Genomic DNA, 21,662 nt, shown 5'->3' with positions numbered 1-21,662 from the left:
CCTATAAAAAGTCTTATGAGCCCACACTCACCATTCCAAACATGGGGGTTTTCAGACCCTTTTGCAATGAAAATTCCTAGTCTACAGAAAAATCCCTACCTGACTGGTTGCTCTTCCCCAGGCCCCTCAGCACAGGGAACAGGCAGAGCTCCCCCCACCTATGTAAACAGAGTGCTGAGCCCTTCAGCGGACTCTGTAGGTCCCCAGCCCTGCTTTGGTTCTTCCTGCCCACCTTGTCCCCAATGCCAGGGAAAGGGTGAAGATGCTCGCTCCCTCTTCCCTCCCCACACTGCAGCTTCTGGCCAGTGAGGCCCAAATTGGGAAGATCAGGCTCTCAGTGTTGTCAACCTCCTCCCAGAATTCCCACTCACCACCTGCCACTGCTCCATATGTGTTGCTGTACTCCATCCCCACACCTAACCCCAAGTCCCATCTCCCTTCTTACAGGTGCCATTTTGCTCTTCCCACTGGCTTTAGGGCAGCAGTTCTCAAACTGTGGGTCCGGACCCCAAAGTGGGTCATGACCCCCTTTGAATGGGGTTGCCAGGGCTGGCTTAGACTTGCTGAGGCTCAGAGCTGAAGCCTGAGCCCCACTGCCCAGGGTCAAAGCCAAAGCCCAAGGGCTTCAGCCCTGGGTGGCGGGGCTCAGGTTGAAAGCTCCCTGCCTGGGACTGAAGCCCTTGAGCTTTAGCTTTGGCCCCCTGCCCAGAGGAGTGAGGCTTGGGCTTTGGCTCCCCCAACCGGGATAGTGGGGCTTGGGTTGGCTCAGGCTTCAGTTCCCCCTCCTGGGGTCGTGAAGTAATTTTTTTTTTGTCAGAAGGGGATCGCGGTGCAATGAAGTTTGAGAATCCCTGCTTTAGGGGATGCCTCTCTCCCCCTTCTGCAATCTTCCAATCTTCAGAGAGCCACCAGGAGGGGCCACTGCCCTCGCCCATCCTGTAGAGAGAATGCACCAGGATCTTCAGGGGAAGGGATATAATCTCCTCTTCCTGCTAGCACAGGGCCCAGTCCCATTCACAGACTGGGCTTTGCTGTCCTGGGCCATGCCAGTCAGGGATAGCTCCATTCCTGTAGGCAGGGTTTGCCTGTGATAGGGACAGGGAATCTTATCCCCAGGGACTGAGGTCCCCTCAGCCAGCAGGTCCTGAACCAGCGGTGTTCAGTCTGAGAGTGGAGCAGCGCTTGGCCGTACTGGGTGGGAGGAGAATGTCCCCCTCCCGTGAATATCCCAGAGCTCTATCTATGGGATTTAGGGGGCAGTGGCCACCCCAAAAACTGGAAGATGCAGAGACAGAGTCTATTTTAAGGTCATTTTACATCACTTTATGGAGGGGGAAATGACCTCAACAGACTATAGAATTCAGACCGTTAGGTTTCTCATGTATTGTCATTAAATAGTTACATCTTATATCATGAGAAAGAACTCTGAAGTATTTTTGCACTAGCCATTGGGTGCATTGAATAACGTGACTCACTCATAATCCTTGATAGTTCCTTTTCTCACAACCACATTGCTCCATGTGGAACCTTTAGCAGAAAAAAGAAAGTGATGTAGTGGCTTGTAACAATTCTGGAAGTGAGGTTCAAAATAGAACTCCCCTTGCTGTGTTGACCACTTGTTCAGCGTATACCCTATTTCAATAAAAATGTTTGTGAATGATTGTACAGTAATTCCTCACTTTACGTCCTAGTTATGTTCTTGAAAAATGCTACTTTAAGCGAAACAATGTTAAGTGAATCCAATTTCCCCATAAGAATTAATGTAAATGTGGGGGTTAGGTTCCAGGGAAATTTTTTTTGCCAGACAAAAGACATTAGATACATATACAGTATAAGTTTTAAATAATTTTAAACAAAAAATTTAATACTGTACTCACCAATGATGATTGTGAAGATTGGTTGAGGGAGGGGTGTAGTGGGTCGGGGCACGGGGGCTCACCCCATTCTGCCCACCCAGGGCTCCTGCTGGGAAGTGGGGTCAGGGCACAGGAGCTCACTCTGTTCCGCCTGCCTGGGGCTTCTGCTCCTCTCCGCCCGCCTGGCATTCCACCCAGGGAATGGGGTCGGGGTGCCAGGCGGGGGTCCCTGGCAGGTGGCTGGAGCCAAACAACATTATACAGGAACACTGCAGGACTTTAAAGGAGTATGTTCTCTAATAGGTCAGCGACCCAATAGCAAAACAACATTAACTGGGAGGATGTTAAGTGAGGAGTTACACCTCTACCCCGATATAACGCAACCTGATATAACACGAATTCGGATATAACGCAGTAAAGCAGTGTCCAGGGGTGGTGGTGGGGGGAGAGAGGCTGCACACTCCGACGGATCAAAGCAAGTTCGATATAACGCGGTTTCACCTATAACGCGGTAAGATTTTTTGGCTCCCGAGGACAGCGTTATATTGAGGTAGAGGTGTACTGTAAAATAAAAATTAAGAAGAGAGGAACTCACAAGATGTATAAGTAACATAAGCATCTCTCAGGGAACGTCTGCACTGCAGAACGAGTCCCATGACAGTGAGTCTAAGAGCCAGGGTTAACTGACCCGGGCTCACATGGCTCACGCTACAGGGCTAAAAATAGCAGTGTAAATGTTTGGGCTTGGGCTGAAGCCCACGCTCAGAAACCCAGGAAAAGGGGTGGATCTCAGAGTCCAGGCTCCAACCTGAGCCTGAAGGTCTACACTGCTATTTTTAGCATTTATCTGCAGAGGCATGTGTTGGGGTGAATATACAATGAAAAAGGCTCATCTGGTTTACTATCAATCGATCAGAGGTGCTAGCCTTTACTGCAGGAATCAGCAAGGAAGTAGAGTGGGATCAGCAACTGACTCTAGTTTCCTTCAAAAGGGAGAAATGAGACATGCTCCTGTGCTGGCAGCCCTCAAATGGAGCAAGCCATTTTGCGATTGGGCAGGCTGAAGTAAACCTAGCTCCTTTTCCCTTGCAGTATGGTGCACCAGATTGAAGAGTTTGGTTGGTTTACTTGACTTAGCTGTTAGGAAAATGAAAGCCGTGTCCTGTTCTTGTTAGGTATGAGTAAGAAGGAGTTATTGACTGGAGAGCACTATCTGGTTTTAATTTTATTACCTGCAGCTTTCAGATAAGTGAATTCCAAAGCACTATACAAACTCACTGACTGTACAAATACTGGATATATGAATGTCTCTGTGTACCACTAAAGTACAGCCAGTTCTGGGATGTGCCACGACAACTGTTTAGCAATGCACAGCAATACTACACCATCATTTAATGCAGGAAGTGAAGATAGTGTCACAACCCAGTGGCCCCCTCCCTCAGGGGGTTCCCTGGGGAGGCAGATCAGCACTGTATGTTGCTAATGCTGTTGCAAGCGTCGCAAGGCATTTTGGGAAGGGTTAAAGGTGTAAGTGTGGAACGAAAGGTTTCTTTACATGCAGCGAAAGGCCGGAGGGGGAGGAAAGGAGAAAAGAACGGGTTAACTTGATTTTCCAGCTACACCTGAAGATAAGGAGCTGACTCCAGCCCAAGGCCATTGCACACACTCTGCTACCTGCCAAGAAAGAAGGGGGGAGTCAACCCCCCACAACCAGCCGTGAGAAAGGAGAGTGGCTGAATAAATTGCAGGGGCCGCAAAAAAGGAGTGAGACAACAAGGTCAACAAGGGAAAAATAACTGTCTCACGGCCGCTGGTGTATTTTGGGGAATGCTGAGAAGGCCACAGAAAGCCGGTTTGGACTAGTACAAAGGGCACCAGGAACAGAGGTGAACACCCCCAAAAGAAAAAAGGCAAACACCCCCAAAAGAACCCAGGACTTAAAAACCCTCCCCAGAGCCAAAGCAAGTTGGAGATCACAGCAGACCCTGGATGACCTGGGCCCAGGACAAGAACTCCTGTCCATCCCTCCCTCTCTTCTTCTTACGTTACACCCAGGGTTGGCCAGCCTTGGGTAGTGCGGGTGTGAGTATGAAAGTGGGTTAGGGCTTGGGGCACTAACGCTTTCTTTCTTCCTCTGAGTGACGTGGGGAACCCATCCCCAAGCACTCACTGCTGTTATTTTATTATTTTATTAATAAAGCTTTAAATTAAAACTCAGACATGTGGTGTGTTTCGTCATCTCCTCTCCAAACAATCCTGTGACCTCAGCCTGATCACGTGACACCTCAGGCAGATTGGTAACAGCAATCTGTCACAATAGCAGTTCTCAAACTCTAACCTGTGGATCACTAGTGGTCCGTTAAACACTAACAGGTGGTCTACAGGGAGTAACAGATCACAGGGTGCTGGTTCTTCTCCTTGATTCCAGCAACTAAATTGCATTGAAAGACGCTTAAAATATTAAATACCCCACTAATATCACCTGCCTATGTAAGCAACTGCTGTAATTATCAGAGGGATGTACTATAAATGCAAACTGGAGTGGAAGTGGTCCCTGCAATCATGAATGGAAGGAGAGGTAGTTCATGAGACAATCATTATTAAGATGTTGTCCCACTGAAAAATTATCCACTTATAACTGAAGGGGGAATTTAAATAGGCAGAATAGAATTATCCATGTCAGAATTTGGGCTGGATTTACTCTACTACTCTCACAAAGAGTGCTAGGCAGTCAAGGAGTCAATTTTCACTCTCATCCATAAGATAGCAGATCAGCATTCCCCAACACTACAGGGATGGGATCAGTAATGCCTCAAGAGTGTGCCATTTACTAAATGCTACTTCCTGCAGTACCTGACTTTTCCCCAGAGATCTTTGCTATTCAACTACTGACCCAGCATGATTTTACCTGGATTATGAGATCACATATTAAAATGCTATTGCTGCAAGCCTGGCAAAGGCTATAATAGGACTTAACAGAATTTCATGAACTAAGACTATTCAACAATAAAAATAAGTAAGAAGAGCACGTGCAGTTACACTAGCTGGGACAACAATTACCTCATCTCATGCTTCATGGCACAAGCTGACCAACCTGCAGAGGCCAGGAGAAAAACAACATTTACGATTAGGTGTGCTATAGGAGGGATTCACTCTCCTCCCCGAGGTACCTAGCATTGGTCCCTGTTTGAGGCACAGTACTGGATTAGATGAACCAATAATTAGTTTCAAGAGGGAAGGAGCTGGAGTACCAGACTAGATAGAATACATGCCTGCTACAGTATGGAAATCCCTATATTCAGTTACTGGCAAATCCAGTGGCTTGAGAAAGCCAGGTGCATTGCCATTCATACAGAATCTGTGTTTGGGTTCCAAGTTCACGCGGGGGGAGGGGAGGGGAGAAGAGGGTGTTCCAAGGGACAGCACACACAGCCCTTAAAATGAGCATTCTAGTTTCTCACAAGTCTCATCTTCTGATAGATATTTGGAATAACATCCAGTCATGCTCCACCAGAAAATAAAATCAGAAATTAAATGGGAACTATGCCAGAAACCCAGTTCTGCATGAATTATTTTAATGAACAAATATCAGGTGAGATGAACACCTGACAGGGAGCTGCTGACAGCCAGTACAGGGAGGAGAACGGCTGACAAGTTGAAAAAAAGGAAAATTAAGTGCAGTAAAAGTATTTCCTCCCCCTAAGAGAGCCAACCAAACCACTCCAGTAATTAACAAATCTTCTTTTCCATTTAATTTCTTAACACAATCGGGTCGCAAAATGTCAATACAGTGAATAAGCCACCACAAAGAGGACTGGCAGAAATCCTACTGGACTTCACTCTAAATTTCTCTTCACGCAGCTTCAGAGACAGAGACAATAAGAATGGAAAGTAATGGAGAAGAAGGTGACCTTAGAGAGAGAATTCTTTGCTACCCAGCCTCCCTCTCCAGACCCCCAGTTTATTTCCATGCTCATTGTGCTGCAGAGATCACTGTCTCAGTGCTTCTGTGAATGCTTTAATCCCATGACTGTGAAGGTAGCAGCAGTCAGTTTTTCATAGACTAGGAACATGAGTGCGGCAGTGAGGACCGTCTGCAGGAGCTTTGCTTCAAGGCCTTTGTAGAGTCCCACCAATCCAAAACGCCTAAGAAGAAACAGGTTTGACAAATGTGAAGTTTTCTCTAAGCAAATTACAGCACTAATGAGAAATGCTGCATTGACAGCTCTGCATGCTGAAGCTCTTCTTTTATCCCTAGAAGAGGGATAAAGCATGGGAAACTGAACAAGCTTCTCACACACTCTACCCCACCAAAATACTTCATATTTTGTTGAGGAGAGTAAGTCAATTTCCGTGGCATAGTCAACTTTTGGCCTCTATGCAGAGATTGTTAGCAAAGAAGCCAGTTAGGATGCAGACACTTGCCTGCGGCCAACTAACTAACAGCCTTAGAACAGCACTATCCTACAGTGACTACTAACCTATTACTAATTAAAGTTAGAAGTTAAATTACAGACACAGAATTAAGATTCCTTATCCTATCCCCAGTCTCCTAACTACTTAGATTAGAAACATATGGGTTCAATAGAGAAGGGTAAGCATTCTTTGCAGGAAACTTAACTCTTTTCCAGAGGAGAGGCTGACTGAGTTGCTATCTATAGAATCACCTCACTCTGAACAACATACAGATATTTAATTTGAAAGTAGTTACTTGCTCTCCCATCCCTGTTTTCAATAGTCGACAAGTGGAACTGGGTTACTAGTTCAAGTGGGTGAAAATAAATAATGGTCAGGCCCAGCAATATTAACTGCCAATATGTTAAAAACCCATTCTTTTGTGGGAGTGTGCGTCATTAAGACAGAAACTAGAAAGCTCACCTTACTCTCTGTCGAAGAAGATAGAGAACATTCTTAAGACTGCCTAGTGTCCGGTTTTCGGGGTTCAATCTGTGACGTCCAAACTGAAAGGGAAAGGAAAGAAACAGCGTTAACAATTTATTGGGATTATTTCCTCCTAACCACAACCCTCACTACCAGACCGAGAACCCTGATGAACAGGTAAAATGCGCAGAGGCTACTAAATTCTATGGTAATTTCTAAGATTGATTATCTTATATCTATTTTCATGTCTTCCAGCTTGTGCTGTTGTCAAAAGGTTGCAATAAGTGCAGAAGAGTGTAGCTAAAGCTTTTACTGCCCTGAGTTTTACTGACCTGAGTTTATACTGAACTGATATCATACCTCCAGCAATAAATCTTTGTTTGCTAGAAGTGAAATCTTATTGATTTTAAACTCCAGTTCCATTCCAATCATAAACACGGAACTACACAATGCTATTATGTTTCACTGACTCCCTGGAAAACAATTCTCATTTTCAAGATTTTTTTTTTAATTAACAGTGCTGCAAAAATCAATCTGGGATCCGAAATTCAAGCTGAGTTCTTTCTGACTTGTACATCACTGAGTTAAAGATTCACCAGGACAGATTATGCCCTCCCATCTATGCAAAGCTGTTAACTTCAGTGAAATTACACAGGTGTAAGCATGGGCAGAATTTAGTGCTAGCACTGGAACTTCATTTACAACTGTATTGATGATTAAGGCTAAGATTTAATCAGGGGTATTTTTAGTAAAAGTCATGGACAGGTCACTGGCAATAAACAAAAAGTCACAGCCCGTGACCTGTCCATGATTTATACCATAAATACCTCTGACTGAATCTTTTTTTTTTTTTTTTTTTTTTGCGGGGGGGGGGGGGACACGACTGTGGGGGGAGAGCCTGCAACATCAGGCGCGGGGGGAGTTGGGGGGGACCTTACTGCTGCTCTGGCAACGGGCGTGGGGGGGATGAGGGAGGGAAGAGAGGAGCCCCACTGCTCTGGCCACCCCAGGATCACAACGGCTGCTCCTGCTGCCACTGGGACTGCTGCTCAGGCAGTCCCCAGGGCCAGCCGCATCGGCCGCTGCTCGGGCGGTCCCGGAGCCAGCTGCCCAGGCCGTCAGAGCAACAGTTGGTATGGTTGGCTGTGAGGCCACCTGAGGGGCTGGCTGCAGAGCCACTCCAGCAGTGGCCAGTGTAGCTGTCCCCAGGGCCGCCCGAGCAGCTGGCCCCAGATCCCAAGTCTAGGCTCTTACAAATGGTGAGACCTGCCAATGACCTTCAACATAATCAGCAAGATAAGAGAAGTCCGTCTAGCAAAGACTCATGAATAGACAGGGCTTGGGTAGTACAGTAGTGGCCTCCAGAGGCAGAGCTGCCTTCGCCTGGAGTTAGATGGACCTATTTTCAGCGTAACAAATACTCACCCGCAAAATTGATTGTACTGTCTGCATGGGGTAGGTGATGGTGGTGGCAACTGCCTTAGCTACTGCACCAATGACGAATGCATCCAAAGAGGTAAGCTGTTCAACAGTGTAAGGAAAATATTACTTGCATGAAGAAACAGATGTTACAGTTTTATACCTATCACCATAATGTCTGAGTGCTTTCCACATGAAATCAATAGCAAAATCCCTAGTGGACTTCATGGAATTTTTGATACTTCTCCCCTTTCAGGGTCAAAACTATAAATAAACCCGCACAGTTAGAGAGAGGATTTACAACAACCTCTTGCATATCTCATATCTCCGTTACTGAAACCCAGTGGGAGGAGCCACATGACTGGAATGTTTTAAAGTCACTGGATACACCCTATTTAGCAAAAAGAGCAGGTAGAAGGGAGGGGGATGGCACTCTACATGAAAGATACCATTACGAGCTTTAAAATTATTGACAATTGAGAGGAACAGGATCTGAACTGCTTATGGTTCAATGATCTGATAAATCACAAGATGAGGTACTGGTGGAGATCTGTTACAGGCCATTAAAGCAGATAAGGGAATAGGATGAGCAGATCCATAAACATCTATCTGCAATCATAGAATCATAGAAGATTAGGGTTGGAAGAGACCTCAGGAGGTCATCTAGTCCAATCCCCTGCTCAAAGCAGGACCAACACCAACTAAATCGTCCCAGCCAGGGCTTTGTCAAGCTGGGCCTTAATGTTTAGAAACACTGAGTTATCAAGGGTTATTTCCATCATGGAAACATATGTTAGAGTTCTCATGCTGCCATTAGTAAAGCATCCTTGAGTTCTAAAATTTATAGATGGTAACTTTCTAGCACAAAAAAACAGTGTGTCAAACATACAGAATTACCCCAAGTTGGTTGCACTATTAGACCTCAGTCTAAGCAATAAAGATGAACTGATCATTGACCTAAAAACTGATGGTTGCTCAGATGCACGTGATCAAACACTAATTTCATTTGTTGTGTGCAAACAGAATGTAGTCCTCACCAGTAATATATACGTACTTGGTGCTTTAAAAATGAACAAATTGCTGGTGCTAAAAACAAACATGAAAAAAATTGAGTGGGAGAAAACATTTAAACATAAAAATAAAAGTGATAATGAAGAGTTAAAGAATGCTTTTTTACATGCCCAGGAAACCCACAAATCTGCAATCACATTGTGACATTCTATACTTTGTGGGAGCGTCCTGTAACCCCCATATTCCTCATTGATATATAATTGTAATCTTGCATATAAAGCATGCCACGTAAGGTATCAGGGGAAAGGTTATGATCTGCTGGAAGCCATTGTTCTATCTAAATATGTATATCATCAATGCATACGAAATTATAAGAATTGTGTTATATGGTTTTCACTAAAATATGCTGTGGGTGTGGGAAGTGCCCAGATACTAGCTCAAAGGAGACAATGATGAGGGAAGAGGTAACCAACAGATGCTGAACAGATATCACCAGCCATTGTCCAGCAGAGGAGTTATAATTCAATGACTCACTCACAGGAGACACACCAGGGTATTGCTTCACCTTGTGACTCAGCAATGCCCACCAGACATGCCTGGACTTGTGTTCTCCAAGTACATGGACTAAGGGTATAAAACAGAACACAGGGGCCACATGCTTTGCCTTTCTCTTGCCCCCATCTATGCTGCAAGCAACAAAGACACTCAGAAGACTGGAAACTCCAACAGAAGAAACTGGCCCAGGTTTAAGGGACAAACCTGTATATTAAGGACTGCAATATCCAGCGGGGTCAAAAAAACTGCTTAATCTAGATGTTGCCCAGTCTAATAAGGTTAAGAGTTTAGACTGCGTGCTTATATTTTCTTTTCTTTTGGTAACTAACTCTGACTATTTGCCTATCACTTAATATCACTTAAAATCTATCTTTTGTAGTCAATACATTTGTTTAGCTGTTTATCTTTACCCGTGAGTTCGCCTGAAGTGTGTGGTAAATCTGCTCAGGTTTGCAAAGGCTAGTGTATATCCACTTTCCATTGATGAAGTGGTGAACCAATTAATAAATTTGCACTGCTCATCTTTAGCAGTGCAAGATGGTATATACCTGAGGTACAAGGCTGGGAACTGGGGGGATTTGGCTGGTGCCTTTCTTTGTGTGATTCATGAGTGGCTCTAGGAGCACTCATGTAATCTAGCTGGGTGTGGGGCTGCATATGCGGTTGTGCTGAGTGATAATGGTACCTGGAGGCACTAGCAAAGCATTTATCACTAGCAAAACATTGTGAGTGACAGGCTGGAGAGTTAAGGGGGCACAGCGGTCCTATAGTTCCAGGCTGCATCCCGGGAATCCCGTTACACACATAAGAAGGCTTCTTGTGTGAAAAGAAATCCTAGTTAAAAGAGGAAATGGAAGTATCAATTAAAATAAAAAAGAATACATATAACATATGGAAAAATAGGAAAGTGGATAGCAATGAGTATAAATCAGCAGTTAGGAAATGCAGACAGTTGACAAAGGAAAATAAAGGTATAAAAAAAATAAAAAAATTACTATGGCCAGTAGGATTAAGGACAATAAGGAATTCTTTAAATATATCAGGAACAAATGAAATCCTAACAATGCTATAGATCCAACAGTAGATAAGGATGGTAAAATTGTCAATAGCAATGCAGAAAAGGCAGAAATAGTCAATAAATATTTCTGTTCTGTATTTGGAATAAAGCAGCCTGACGTATTAATATTTTACAGAGATAAGGAAATACTTTCTATTCCATCAATACCTATGGCAAATATTAAAGCGCAACTATTAAAGTTAAGCATTTTAAAACTGTAAGGACCAGATAATTTGCATCCAGGGGTATTAAAAGAATTGGACCAGGGAGCACTCTGAACCACTGATGTTGATTTTTAATAAATCTTGCAATACTGGGGAAGCTCCAGAGAACTCGGAAAAAAGGAAATGTTCTGTCAATATTTAAAAAAGAGTAAATGTGATGACCCAGGTATAGGGTGGTTAGTTTGACATCACTCCCAGGCAAAACCATGGGAAGGTTGATATGGACACGATCTGTAGATAATTTAAAAAAGGAAGCACAGTGAATGCCAATCAACAGGGTTTTATGGAAAATAGGTCTTGTCAAACAAATTTGGTACTGTTTTTGAATAACTTACAAGTTTGGTTGATAAAGATAATTGTGTTGACATAATATACTTTGATGTCTGTAAGGCACTGATTTAGTCCTGGATGACATTCTGATAAAAAATAAGATCTATACAAAAATCAATGTAGCCTATATTAAATAGGTCATAAAAAGTAATTGCAAATGGGGAATCCTCCTCCTCGGGGGATTTCTAGTGGGGCCTTGGTGGAATCTGTTCTTGGTTCAATGCTATTCAATATCTTTGTCAATGGTCTGGAAGGAAATCTAAAATCAAGGCTGGTAAAATTTGCAATGACACAAAATTGGTGGAGCAGTAAATAATGATGGAAATAGGTAAGTCATGCAGATGAGTCTGGATTGCTTAGTAAGGTGGGCTCATTTGAACAACATGCATTTGGCTATATTAAAATGCAAGGTTGCAGAGTTGTAGCCATGTTGGTGCCAAGATATGAAATAGACAAAGTTGGTGAAATATTATCTTTTATTGGACCAATGTCTGTTGGTGAAACAGACAAGTTTTTGGGCTTCATATTTGATGTGCCAGGAACAACTACGTTGGTGAAACCATATAATCACTATGCTGTTGAATGAACTCACATAGAAACATGATAACAGCCAAAAAAAAAACCTATCACCTATGGGCAAACACTTTTCACAAAGCGATCACTCTGTATTTAACCTATCAGTCCTCATCCTCAAAGGAAACCTGCATAACACCTTCAAAAGACAAGCACAGGAATTTAAATGTATAACTCTGCTAGACACTAAAAACTCATGGTTTCAGCAGAGACTAGTTTTATGGTTCATTTCAACAATTTGTAATCTACTAACTCTCCTCTGTCCTGTGACTGCAGAGGTGTTAACTGCCCACTTCGTTTTAAGTGGTTTCTTGCAACATGTGTTAACCTCTTATACTTCATCTGTCCCATCTTGTATTTATTTATGACACAGCTATCTATTCCAGACCTGAAGAAGAGCTCTGGGAAGCTTAAACATTTGTCTCTTTCACCAACAGAACTTAGTCCAATAAAAGATACCTTATCCACCTTGTCGCTCCTAAAATGCAAGGACAGATATCTAAGAACAACAAATGTAGGTTGCACTTACAAGATGCGAGACAGTATCCTGGAATGCAGTGACAGTGAAAAGGGCTTAGGTGTAATTGTAGATAATCAAATGAACATGAGCTCCTAGTGCAATGTTGTCACTAAGAGGGCAAATACAATCCTTGGATGCATAAGTAGGGGAATATCAAGTAGGAGTAGAAAGGTGGCATCATACACAGCATTGGTGAGACTATTCCTGGAATACTCTGTCCACTTCTGGTGTCCACACTTCAAAAAGGATGTTGAAAAATTGAAAAGGGTTCAGAAAAAAGCTACAAGAAAGATTTGAGGTCTTGAATATATGCCTCATAGTAAGCTTTAAGAAGCTCAATATATTTAATTTATCCAAGAGAAGGGTATGACAGATATGGCAATTTCCAGTGATATCCTGGACAAACCATATTGAAAAAAGCTAAACCTTATTAAATTAAGTTTAAGTATCTTAGGAGTTCATTGTATTAATAATACAAATGTTTATGTAATGTTGTGGAATTGTATTAACATCTCTAGAGGGAGAGACATGACTAATGTAGACCCTAGAGCTTCAAAAGTCAGATAAGTGAACTTTTAAAATTAAGTGGGTTTCCCAGGAAATTTCTGGGGAAGATGAATACATAAGACAGAAGAATGACCATAAGTCAGACTAATGATCCATCTACCCCAGGATCCTGTCTCTCTCAGTGGCCAGTGCCAGATGCTTCTAGCAATTTGGAAGTTTAGGGACACCTGGAGCATGGGGTTATACCCCTGATCATCTTGGCTAATAGCCATTGATGGACCCATCCTCCATGAATTTACTAATCCTTTTTTTAAACCCAATTATATTTTTGGTGTTCAAAACATCCCATGGCAAGGAATTCCACAGATTGACTGTGCTTTGTGTGAAAAAATACAGTACTTCCTTTTGTTTGTTTTAAACCTGCTGCCTATTAATTTAATTGTGCGACCCCCTAAGTTCTTGTGTTATGTGAAGAGATAGGTAACCCTTCCCTACTCACTTTCTCCACACCCTTCATGATTTTATAGACCTCTATCATGTCCTCTCTTAGTCATCTCTTTTCCAAGCTGAAAAGTCACACTCTTTAATCTCTCCTAATATGGAAGATGTTCCATACCCTTAATCATTTTTGTTGCCCATTTCTATACTTTTTCCAATTCTAATATACCTTTTTGAGATGGGATGAAAACTGCACACAATATTCAGTGTGGGTGTACCATGGATTTGTACAGTGGCATTATGATATTTTCTGTTTTATCTATCCCTCTCCTAATGGTTCCTAACATTCTGTTAGCATCTTTTGACCACCGCTGCGTATTGAGTGAATGTTTCCAGAGAACTATCCACAATGACGCCGAGATCTCTTTCAGGAGTGATAACAGCTAATATAGACCCCATCATTTTTTAGGTATAGTTGGGAGTACGTTTTCCAATGTGCATTACAGTAACTCCTCACTTAAAGTCGTCCCGGTTAACCTTGTTTCGTTGTTACGTTGCTGATCAATTAGGGAACATGCTTGTTTAAAGTTGTGCAATGCTCCCTTCTAACGTTGTTTGGCAGCCGCCTGCTTTGTCCACTGCTTGCAGGAAGAGCAGCCCGTTGCAGCTAGCTGATGGGGGCTTGGAACCAGGGTGGACTGGCAGCCCCCTATCAGCTCCCCGCTCCCCTAAGTTCCCTGTGCAGCAGCTGCCAGCAGGCTAGCAATTGCAACTATCCCTCCCCCCACTGCCATGTGCTGCTCCTGCCCTCTGTCTTGGAGCTGCTCCCTGTGTGGGGGATGGGGGGAGGGAGGGGGTTAATGTCAGGGTGTCCCCCTCCCCCCTGCTCCGATACCCCGCTTACCCCTTCTCCTCCATATAGGGCAGGGTGGGGACACAAGGGAGAGAGGCAGAGAGAGCCTGGAGCAGCAGCTACTGTGTCAACTTCATGATCCACTTAAAGACAATACACTTAAGAGTGAGTCAGCTTACTTAAAAGGGCAGTGTGCATTTCTCTCTCTCTCCCACACACAAGGTGTGTGTCTGTCTCTGTCTGCTATGCTGTCTCCCCTCCCTTGTGTTCCTGCTGCCTCGTAGAATGCGAGGCTACATTAACAACATGTTAACCCTTCAGGGCTCAGCCCAGTGCTAGTTCATCAGGGGTTCTCAAATTGGGGGTCAGGACCCCTCAGGGGGTCACGAGGCTATTACATGGGGGGTCGCGAGAGCTGTCAGCCTCCACCCCAAACCCTGCTTTGCTTCCAACATTTAAAATGGTGTTAAATATATAAAAAAGTATTTTTAATTTATAAGGGGGGGAGGGGTTGCACTCAGAGGCTTGCTATGTGAAAGGGGTCACCAGTACAAAAGTTTGAGAACCACTGATTTAGCAGCAAGGCATTCCTTGGGAAATATCCCTCCCTCTTCCACCCTCTAACTTCACCATCTCAACCAAGCATCACAACCATCATAGTTGTGAACAGTATTAAACTGTTTGTTTAAAACGTTACTGTGTGTATAGCTATATAATATATAGTTTTTTTGTCTGGTGAAAAAAATTTCCCTGGAACCTAACCCCCCCCCATTTACATTCATTCTTATGGGGAAATTGGATTCGCTTAACATCGTTTCGCTTAAAGTCGCATTTTTCAGGAACGTAACTACAATGTTAAGTGAGGAGTTACTGTACTTTGCACTTAACACTGAATTTCATCTGCTATTTTGTCATCTAGTCAAGAGAGATCCCTTTGTAAGTCCTCACAGTCAGTTTTGGACTTAAGTACCTTGAGTAATTTCATAGTCTGCAAATTTTGCCACTTCACAGTTTACCCCTTTTTCCAGATAATTTATGAATGTTGAACAGCAAAGGTCCCAGTACAGATCCTTTGGGGACTGCAGTCCATTGGGCGGAATGGCCCCTCCCCCTCTGGGTCTGTGGGTGGCCAATTCGCCTCACTACGTCTCTGGGAGGTCGCCTGGAGTGGGGAATCAGCGGGACGACGGGAGACGTGAGCATGGGTCTGTGATCAGGGCTGAACAACAAACACGGTTACAGAGCCCAGCCCCTGGTCAGGGCGGGGCAACAAAGAGTCTGAGAGCTCAGGCCTGTACTCAGGCTGAGCTGCAAAACAGTCGGGTCTCCTAACTCTAGCGGAGGGCTGACAAGCGCAGGCTTCTTGCCTAAGAGAGGGGGAGACTGCCACTCACGGATTGGGGTGGCAGGGGGGACGCAGGCCCACCCACTCACTGAGTCCCGGTCCAGGGCCCTAGCAGTGGCAGAGTGGTCTGCCACTGGGTCAGCAGAGATCCTGACCACAACACGGTGACTCACTCGCTGGCAGCGTTGCAGCCAGACAAGGGTCAGCTACCCCTGGGCCACTTCCTAACTCCCCCTCAGGACACACCTGGCTCTGTAGAGGGTCATCCAGGAAGAGGGCCTCTGTCAGGGTTTGGAGCTCCTCCATGTTCGGGTCTGTAAATGGCCCTGGCTAGTAGTCAGCTTCCTCGGGGTCTGTGGCAGCCTCCCAGCTCGGGAGCTTGCAGGAGGCATCTGGTTCCTCCGGTGGCTGGGCCCCAACTGAGTTATTTAGCCCGCCTTTTGTACTTCCTGTCCCGCCCCCTGAACTTCCGGCCGGAGGGTTGAGCGTGGAGTGGCTCCGCCCACCAGGGTTCAAAGTGAGGGGCCCCTCCCCCTCCGGGTCTGTGGGCAGCCAATCTGCCTCACTACGGGGACCCTGCTATTTACCCCACTCTGTTGTAAAAACTGACCATTTCTTCCTACCCTTTGTTTCCTATCTTTTAACCAGTACTGAACCATGAGAGGACCTTCCCTCTTAGTCCATGACTGCTTACTTTGCTTAAGAGCCTTTGGTGTGGGACCTGTCAAAGACTTTCTGAAAGTCCAAGTACACTATATCAACTGGATCACTTTTGTCCACATGCTTGCTGACTCCCTCAAAGAATTCTCACAGATTGGTGAGACATGATTTTTCCCTTTACAAAAGCCATGTTGACTATTCCGCAACATATCATGTTCATATATGTGTCTTCACAATTCTGTTTTTTACTATAGTTTCAACCAATTTGCCAGATACTTACTGGTCTGTAATTGCCAGGATAATCTCTTGAGCCTTTTTTAAAAATAGGTATTACATTACTTACCTTCCAGTCATCTGGTAGACAGGCTGATTTAGCAATAGGTTACATACCAGAGTTAGTAATTCTGCAATTTCATATTTGAGTTCTTTCAGAGCTTTTAGGTGAATACCACCTGGTCCTGGTGACCTATTACTGTTTATCAATTTGTTCTGAAACCACCTCTACTGACACCTCAAATCTGTCACCTAAAAAGAATGGCTCAGGTGTGTGGATCTCCCCCACATCCTCTGCAGTGAAGACCTATCCCATCTCCTAGAACTGGAAGGGACCTTGAAAGGTCATCAAGTCCAGCCCCCTGCCTTCACTAGCAGGACCAAGGACCTATGCAAAGATTCATTTAGTTTCTCCACAATGGCCTTCTCTTCCTTGAGTCCTCCTTTAGCACGTCATCTGAAAGTCCCCAACTATGGGACAGTTTCCCTCCGCTCTAGCCTGAAGCTCTCCTTATCTGAGACTTTCATCCTCCACCATCCAGCAGAGAGGCTGTCAAACTGGGGTGTAACCGCTCTATTGTGTTCCTGAAAGTCTCCTCTATGTGCCTCTCTGTCTCCCTTAGCTCCTCAAGTTCAGTCTCTTTGGCCTTAAGAGTCTGTTTTATATAGTGTGTGTGTGTGTGTGTGTGTGTGTGTATGTGTGTGTGTGTGTGTGTGTGTGTGTGTGTGTGTGTATGTACATACACACACACTATATTTGCATATACACACACAGATTATGCAAGAACTCATCCCTTTGAAGTTTCACCATGAGGAAGGACCATCTGCTGATTACCTGTTACTTGAGGACAATATCAGAGGCCCAAACTGTACAAAGGAATGATTCACAGATTCATGGGGATTCTTGTTCTGAACTAACAGCTGTTATGAACACATCACCACAGAAACCCCCCTGGTGAGATGTGAAGGATTGATCATTTGCCAGAGCCCTTGTTGGAAATGAGGTTCTCTCTGGTAAGCTTATTAGCAACGTATGTTCTTCTATTGTTTTTAATTTGTTTTCTCTATAATGCTTTCACCTTAAGAATAAATATGCTTGCTTAGGACAAGCTGTGTAGTACACTATGACTACAGGCAATTCTGTTGCTTATAGCGTCTGGCGAGAAAGCAAAGCAGGCTTGCTTAGAAAGTCTGACTTGCTGGGAAACCCAAACTGTAGGCAGGGAATTGGGCAACCTGCAAAATCCCTGGTCAGGAGGGAGAGAGACATGGGTCTCCACCCAAGAGAGGTGATGGCTGGGGAGCCAGGATCCTAACAGAGGGTGCCCTTCATGGACCACAGAGGGGGAATACACAAAGTATTCCTGTGACACAAAGTAAGAGGTGACTTGATTATGGTCTACAAGTACCCACATAAGGAAAAGATTTCTGACAATAGAACTTAAATCTAGCAGAGAAAGGTATACTAAGAACAATAGTTGGAAGCTAAAGCAAGACAAATTCAGACTAGAAATAAGTATTAATTTAATTTTTTTTTAAACTGAGGGGAATGAATTACTGGAACAACTTCCTTAGGGATGCAGTTGATTCTCCATCATTTGAAATCAGGAATGACGCTCTCTCTAAAAGATAAACTATAACTCAAACAGAAATTATGGGCTTCATCAAGAAGCTAGTAGTTGAGGTTGTATGGTCTGTGATATACAGGAGGTCACACTAGATCAGGATTTCTCAAACGTCATTGCACCCTGATCCCCTTCTGACAACAAAAATTACTACACGACCCCGGGAGGGGGGACTGAAGCCTGAGCCCCACAACCCCAGGCTGGGGGGCCAAGGCAAAAGCCCAAGCCCTGCCATCCTGGGGGGCGCTGAAGCTTGAGGGCTTCAGCCCTTGGGGATGGGATGTGGCTCAGATTTTGGTTTCAGCCCTGAGCCCCAGCAAGTCTAATGCCAGCACTGGCGACCCCATTAAAACAGGGTCGCGACCCACAGTTGGAGAACCGCTGCACTAGATAATCGTAACAGTTTCTGCTGATCTCAAAAATCTATTACTCTCACCTGCAGTCGTGTCTTCAAAAGCTTTCGTTTAAACCCTTCATAGAACATGAACTGTATGGCAGGATTGAAGACCAGCAGCAAGGAGGGGAAAGTACCATTCCACAAAGCCAAGACTCCTTCATCCCTTATTATCTGATGAAAGGCATCTGAAGTGGAAAATGAAGTGAAGCAACAGGAATTCTTAACATACAGAGTGACATTCTGATTGCAAAGGGTATGATTAATTCTACATTTTGAATATCATCCTCCATTGTGTACAGGTCATCTCAGCAGCCTGGACCCACTGCTCCCTGTGATACACTTCTTCTTTTGCCTTTTAAACTAATGAACAGTCAGCAGCACTGGGTCATGGTCATAAGGTCACTCTCTGGAGTTCTCAGGCAGCAAGAACCTCCCCACCCCCCTCCGGAATCATGGGATGTATATCCTACCTCCACCAACAGAACATTTACTATATAGGAGCTATACAGGAATAGAGCACTGAGGCCTATTTAAAAAAATGGAGACAGTTTGGAGGACTGGATAGCTCAGGAGATTAATGATGGTAAATAAAGTCTCATATTTCTAGACTGACAGTTCAAACTTTAGTCCAGTTCAGTGATGACTGGAAACCACTGTTACCTCATTGGCTAGTCAATAACCTACATTAAATCAGTTTGTGGGCCTAGCAGAATAAGTGTCCACAACCCTAACAGCTACAACCAGAACTGGCAAAAGTTGGCTTCCTTGCCAGTTTCTACAAAAAATTTCAAGAACTGAATGGGTCAGGAAGACTGTACAGCCCTCCTCCCTTAGGTGGAGCCCTCTTCAGGATCAACGATGGGCACCGTGCACACATACAAGGAGGGTGGGAGACTTATGCTACTGTGGATAAGGGTCTTTGGTCTTCAGAGCCATCAATCCAATCTTTTTCACAAACATGAAATTCACTGAGAAAAATGACTTCACCAGGTGCTTACCCACAATGCCCTTGTAGTTGGTTGGTACAATATCTTCATTTCTAAACTTTGCTCCCTGCAGTTTCAGTCGTGTGTTCACGACCCAGAGTGGAGTGGTCAAGAGTACGTTCACGACACCTAATACAAAAGCACCCCACAAGGAGAAGAAAATAAAACTTAACAAAAGTAAAACAGAAACAATGGGTATGTCTTTCTACATTTTTTCCTTCTTTAATTTCAATGTACAAACTAATTCAGTAGTAATTCACATTGTATAGAAAACTACATAGCAGGAATTTTAAAAAAGATCAACACACAGCAAAGGTAACTACATAACTTCTAACTAAAATTATTTCTGTAGTTTCTCCAAGGAGGCCAAAGAGGTCAAAACAATGGGTTTTTCAACAACTAATTAAAGGTTCCTTAAGTCAAGCAAATTCTAAGACAGTCTTCAATGGGGTTACTTCCGGGATTAATTTGGCCCACCATGTTAAAAAGCATATCTATTAGTCACCATCCAGCTAGACTCAGTTATAAGAGAAGTCATGTTGTTTACAGCTTTGGGAATTTTTAGAAACCTGACAAGTTTTGTTAAAACTCTTCCAATCTAGTTTTGTTGCCTGCAAAGGAAGATCTCTCATCCGTTAGATATCTGTTGGAAGTTCTACTCCACATGATTCAATGATGGTGGTAAAAGCTACTGATTCAAAACCTAGTTAAAGAAGATTTAGTTATTCAAAATATTGCAAAATTGCAAAAATCTTCTTTAACAAAGAACTCTAATATCAGTAGGAAATCTACTCCCACTTTGATCTGTCCTGGAAGATAATGGCATCTAAGTACCATGGTATTGGGTACATTACACAGAGAAAATGGCTCAATATCGGATTTTTTTTTGTCCGAGCGTTCAACAGAAATCATTTTATAATTGTGTGTGTATATATATACCCACACCCACACACTCAGAGAATGTAGGGTGGTAGAAGACCTAGAGTAAATAGGCATGACAAATAAAGAGGGAGCCATAATATGAAGCGGTTCTCTATAAGATACAAAATACAAAACACCCAGGCAACATGACCTTCAATGGGCTTCATAAAGCAAGGAGGTCATTATGTAATTTGGTTAAAAATCTGAATTTCACAGAATCTCATGTTATGACATACTATGTCATCATGCCTTATAGGTTCCATTACCTGCAACAAACCCCAAGACCAAATCTTTTCCTGTGGTTGAATGTTGGCCTTTGACCCAGAGAGCTTTGAGACTGTTAAATGTATAAAAATAGACAAAATTGGAGCAGCAGAGGCTGGAAATAACAGGGAACCACCCTCGATATGGTGCCAGGCTGAGGAGAAAAAACAACAGGCAAAGTAAGGGTCAGAAAACTACCATTATAAATTTAAAGCATCTGGGATCTGACCCAAAGCTCACTGAAGTCAATGTGAATTTTTCCATTGGTTTCAACAGACTTTGGATCAGGCCTCCAAACAGAAAAAACATACTGGAAGCCATTGGTTAAACAGATCCACAGAGAACAGAGTTGTGGACCCAAGAAGGAGTTATACAGTGGCTTTCATCCACAAGGATCCCAAAGTGTTTTGCAAATCCATCAATAGAGGAATTGTTTATATGCTACTGAAATACTGTACCTTTGGGATAGAAAACAACATCTACTCTTTGCCAGGGACAGCACACAATTTTTAAAAATTGGATTTATTTAATTTTCTTTGTATGTTTGTGGGAAGATTCACACAGCTGGCACTATATATAATACCATTATATTGAGACAATTTCCAACCAGTAACAATCACACTGACTCAGTATAATTCTTAACTCTATTACTGGTTAAAATAAAGCACTCAATTCTTTGCTTATACTGATAACACTCATGAGTAATTCCACTGAAATAAGTGAAGTTACAAAGGCTGATATAAGTGAAAAGAGAAACAGACTCGGGAAATCTATAGTCGGTGTATCTTCAAATTGTACGTATCAACATTCCCCCATTTAGCTGGGAAAGTACAAAGAGTTAAGTTTCTAAAGTTACAGGCTTCCATGATTAACTATCAATAGTACAGTTACTGGTGGAGAGAAAGAAGACGGAGAAGGAAAAACCAACTCTTGCATGTTTCTGGTCCCTTCTATCTCAGGAAAAATA

At 43.5% G+C, this 21,662-nt stretch overlaps 1 protein-coding gene across 2 annotated transcripts in view; it reads right to left on the bottom strand.

Moving 5' to 3' along the window:
• Positions 1-5,395: 5,395 nt before the first annotated feature.
• SLC25A17 (solute carrier family 25 member 17) overlaps positions 5,396-21,662 on the bottom strand; it is a 59,683-nt gene continuing 43,416 nt past the window's right edge. Inside the window, exons 4-9 of one of the 2 annotated variants that reach the window (XM_054031049.1) lie at positions 20,698-20,849; positions 19,523-19,639; positions 18,564-18,709; positions 8,163-8,258; positions 6,735-6,817; positions 5,396-6,002 (exon numbers count right to left, since the gene is read on the bottom strand). In XM_054031049.1, the coding sequence (XP_053887024.1) occupies positions 5,855-6,002; positions 6,735-6,817; positions 8,163-8,258; positions 18,564-18,709; positions 19,523-19,639; positions 20,698-20,849 (742 nt within the window). In that variant the 3' untranslated portion in view covers positions 5,396-5,854. The remainder of the gene's footprint in view (positions 6,003-6,734; positions 6,818-8,162; positions 8,259-18,563; positions 18,710-19,522; positions 19,640-20,697; positions 20,850-21,662) is intronic. The other variant, XM_054031056.1, reaches the window with a different exon arrangement.

The sequence above is a fragment of the Malaclemys terrapin genome, chromosome 1 (genome assembly GCF_027887155.1).
Source record: "Malaclemys terrapin pileata isolate rMalTer1 chromosome 1, rMalTer1.hap1, whole genome shotgun sequence".
NCBI lineage: Eukaryota > Metazoa > Chordata > Testudines > Emydidae > Malaclemys > Malaclemys terrapin.
Note: the sequence above shows the minus strand (reverse complement) of the source record. Positions and strands in the feature narration are given on the sequence as shown.